General features: G+C 36.4%; 1 protein-coding gene across 1 annotated transcript; it reads right to left on the bottom strand.

The window, feature by feature from the left end:
- Positions 1-1,566: 1,566 nt before the first annotated feature.
- LOC105536097 (putative olfactory receptor 4A8) lies at positions 1,567-2,511 on the bottom strand. Its single transcript, XM_011975370.1, has one exon. It carries the CDS (start codon positions 2,467-2,469, stop codon positions 1,567-1,569), a length of 903 nt encoding a protein of 300 aa, XP_011830760.1. The 5' UTR covers positions 2,470-2,511.
- Positions 2,512-4,152: the final 1,641 nt, after the last annotated feature.

Below are 4,152 nucleotides of genomic sequence, written 5' to 3'. Positions count from 1 at the left end.
GCAACTTCAGCAAAGTCTCAGGATACAAAATCAATGTGCAAACATCACAAGCATTCGTATACACCAGTAACAGACAAACACAGAGCCAAATCATGAATGAACTCCCATTCACATGGGAATGAATAAAAACCGCAAACCTCTTCAAAAATAAACATTTAAAATACCTAACGGATATACTGTATTTAGGAATTAGAAAACCCAGTGTTGCTGAGATGTTAATTCAAGATGATTATGGATCCAACTTAAAATGAATAAAACTACAATATGCTCTTTTTGATATGTTCCTTCATCTAAAGGGATAATAAGAGGAACCCGTGTTGCATCTCTTACTGTCATCCCTTCCAATACACTTTAAATGTGAATTAAGTTATCCTGCATTTCATAAAACTCAGTTATCAGCTGAATAAGACAGTAACTTCAGTCGTTGCCACACAAAACAGAAGAAATACCCAGCCAACAACTGCCTGAATTCCTGACTCACAAAATTTTGAGATAAAATAAAATGATGGTTGTTTGGAATCACAAAAACTGTGGAGCCCTGCACCATATATGAAGACAGGACGAGAATAAAAAGTGGCACCTCAAGGTGTGGTGTTTCCATAACAGCAATTTAAAGTGTTTGGAACTGGCTTTAGTATATAAAACTAAGGGCCCCCGGGATATTGTATGTAAAGGCTGAAAATACAGACATAACTGTTTTGGAGGCTGTAAAAAAAGTGAGTTTCTATCTAGTGATGAAAACATTTAGTAATTCTGTCACCTAAAGTAAGGCAGAAATTTTTTAAAATGTCCTTTAATGAATAGGTGGATTTGACTAAAATTTCCAAATAGAATATTGAAAGTTACAGCTGTTTATTATAGCATTGTATCTTATAAGAAGTCAGATTTTTAAAATAATACTACTTAAAAGATTAACTGTTATATTTTCAGACAGAATTTACAAGAAACATAAAACAGTCAGAACTTGCTGGTTTCAAAGATGAAAATGGTTTCCCTTTCCAGTCTCTGCAAAGAGCTAAGTACTCTGACAGTAAGAGAGGTCATCCAAATAAAAGTCGTTTCAAACTTGTGGATGTACGGACACCATGAATAGACTTCAGAAAATTTTAATGGTGTGTATCATAAGTACCTTAAACTAGACAAACATCATTCTAGATTCTTAAGAGTATTATCTGACTGCACATAGAGTTTCAGCTCAAGTCTGAGAAGGGCTAGTTTCAAAGATATTTGTGAATATGGTGCTTGTATATTCCACAAAGTCTTTAAATAAATTACACAGAAGGAAGCACCATAGCCTTCCCTTTTGAACAGGAGTATCTATTTTAATTACCTATTCCTCCCTTTCTCCACTCTGTGCTGGGAATACAGGAGAAATGTCCTGTCTCAATAGATGTGTCACAGAGAAAATACATAATTTAAAATATACACAATAGGACCTGCACCCAAGCAGCCCCACTCTCAGTTCTGGATATAGAGGTTGAGATCTTGAACTTCAAACAGATGCCATGATGGGATGACTTCTTAATTGAGCTTGGAGCATCTAAATCCTGTCTTCCCACTTTGGGATCACAAAAGTTTTTCTATAGCATTTCTCATCTCTGAATTTCTCAATGTGTATATAAAAGGATTCAACATGGGTGTGATAACAGAATAAAACACAGTCAGGAATTTATCAATAGGAAAGTTTGAAACAGGTCTTACATATATGAAAATACAGGGAACAAAAAACAGGACAACCATGGTAATGTGGGAGCTGCAGGTAGACAGGGCTTTACGCCTCCCTTCCTGACTGTAAGTTTTAAGGGAGTTTAGGATGACCCCATAGGAGATTAGTAGAAGGGTGAAGATGACCATACAGATTGCTCCACCATTGAAAACCACCATAAGGCCTATAAAGTAGGTGTCAGTGCACACCAGTTCCAATAATGGGTACATGTCACAGACAAAGTGGTCAATGACATTGGGGCCACAGAAAGGCAGACTGTACACAACTAAAATTTGAAACGCAGAATGCACAAAACCTCCAGTCACAGCCAACACCAAGACAAGGATGCAAACCTGTCGATTCATGATGATCAAATAGTGCAGTGGCTTACAGATGGCCACATAGCGATCATAGGCCATCACCACCAGAAGGAAGACGTCAGTACCACCAAACAAGTGGTCTATAAACAGTTGGCCCATGCAAGCTGGGAAGGAAATAGTCTTTTTATCACAGAGTAAGTCTACAATCAATACGGGAGAAATGGTGGTGGAATACACAGCATCTACAAATGACAGGCAGGCAAGGAAGAAATACATTGGGGAGTCCAAGGAAGGGCTGGCAATAATAGTCACTACAATGAGTAGGTTCCCCACCATGGTCACAATATATGTGAGTAAAAACATGACGAATAATGCTTTTTGCACACCAGGATCCTGAGAGAAGCCCAGGAGGACAAATTCTGTAATAGTGTTATTCTGTCTCATTTACTCTTCTTTCAGGTTTGTATCAGAGGTGAGAGCTCAGAAGAACAGAACCTGTAATGAAATAATGAACAGGAATATGATCACATCCATTGTGTCACAGAGCACATCTTCATTGTTGTATCCTCAATAGTGATTTACACACAATAAACATGCAGTAAGTCTCTCCTGAGTTTCTCATCCAAAGAGTCCATCTTCCCTTGATGATTCTATTTCTCCACAAAGATTTTAGTTTCTGCGACAGGTAAAGGCTTCTACCTCTAAGTTTTAGTGAATATTCTATATAGAAGAAGTGTTAAAGTCCCAAAAGCCATTCATACATTTTATAACTTATTTAAAACATTTTTCTTGCCACAGAATTCAGCTATGATGAATAGGCAACAGGTTCTTGGTCTCAAATAACTTACTCTCTGCTTATGGTAATAAACTCTAAATAAATAGACATAGATTTAGTCCTTTGTGTTTGTATGTGTGATATCTTTATAATATGATCTGTGCAAGAATAACATCTTCTGAAATATGTCACTCAGTACTCTGGCCTTCTACTATTAGACCTTCATTCCTTCACGCCTCGAAGTATGTTCAGTCTTTATTAGTCTTTCATTAAATGTCAGAAGACATGACTCTGAAATGTATAAATAGCTATGATATTATTCATCACATTGTTCCCTGCAGTGATTAGTTGGTCTGACTCCTTGTCCAACTTATAAGGAGCTGTGATTCTCTCCATTTTATCCTTGCCTATACCCCAATTTTTTCACCACTTACATACAATATCTTAATTTTAATTAATTTGAACTCCAGTGAACTCATGACTATCACCAACTAACAAATATGCCGTGTTTTTTTTTCATGAATTCTTGAGATGAGCTAGGTAGTGAGAGAGGAGAAAAATAGACACTGTAGAAAGAGGTACAGAACAGTGGGACATGGTTTTATTCATAACACTATTTAGACACCAAGAGTACTCAAAAATAGAATCTTAGTTACCAGATTCCAAAAAGACGCATATTCTAAGAGAAATTCCAAATTCCGTGTAAGAAGGCACGGATTTGAGCCATTTGAATGCATTTACAAGTCTGTCTCAGTTTACTCACTGGAAAACATGGGATTAAATTTGAGAAATTCAGAATCCTTTCTAGTCAACTATCTACAGAACTATTAGTGCATCTCTCCTTTATGGTATTCTGCTGACAATTTTTTTCTTTTTTTATAAATATATAATTAAATAAACATTTCCAAGCTCATGACTGGTACATGAAAAATGGTTGTCTGTGGGACAATGGGTGTTTTTATTACTGTGAGTACTGACTATAAGCTTCTCACTGAGTATGTACCTATTTAAGATCCAAGACATCCTCAAAGAGAAAGTGTAGCATGTTGTGAATAATGTGGACACTGGAGCCACGTTTCTTCAGCTACAACCTCATGTTCACCATTTTTTATGAGACTTTGGGCCATTTACTAAAGCTCTCTGACCCTTACTTTCATCATTTGTAGAATGGGAATCCCAATAGTCCTTACCTCTTAATTGCTTAATTTTCAGCAATTAATTTTGAACTCAATGAACTGTTGATTTATAAAAGAAAGTAAAGTGCCTAGAACACTGGCTGGCACCTAGTAAGGACTCAATCAATTATAGTTATTATCCGTGTTATTGAATGCTTCACTTTGAAGATAGAACAA

This window comes from Mandrillus leucophaeus, unplaced genomic scaffold, assembly GCF_000951045.1.
Source record: "Mandrillus leucophaeus isolate KB7577 unplaced genomic scaffold, Mleu.le_1.0 Scaffold1540, whole genome shotgun sequence".
NCBI lineage: Eukaryota > Metazoa > Chordata > Mammalia > Primates > Cercopithecidae > Mandrillus > Mandrillus leucophaeus.
The sequence above is the reverse complement of the archived record's forward strand: the minus strand, read 5'-3'. Positions and strand labels throughout refer to the sequence as shown.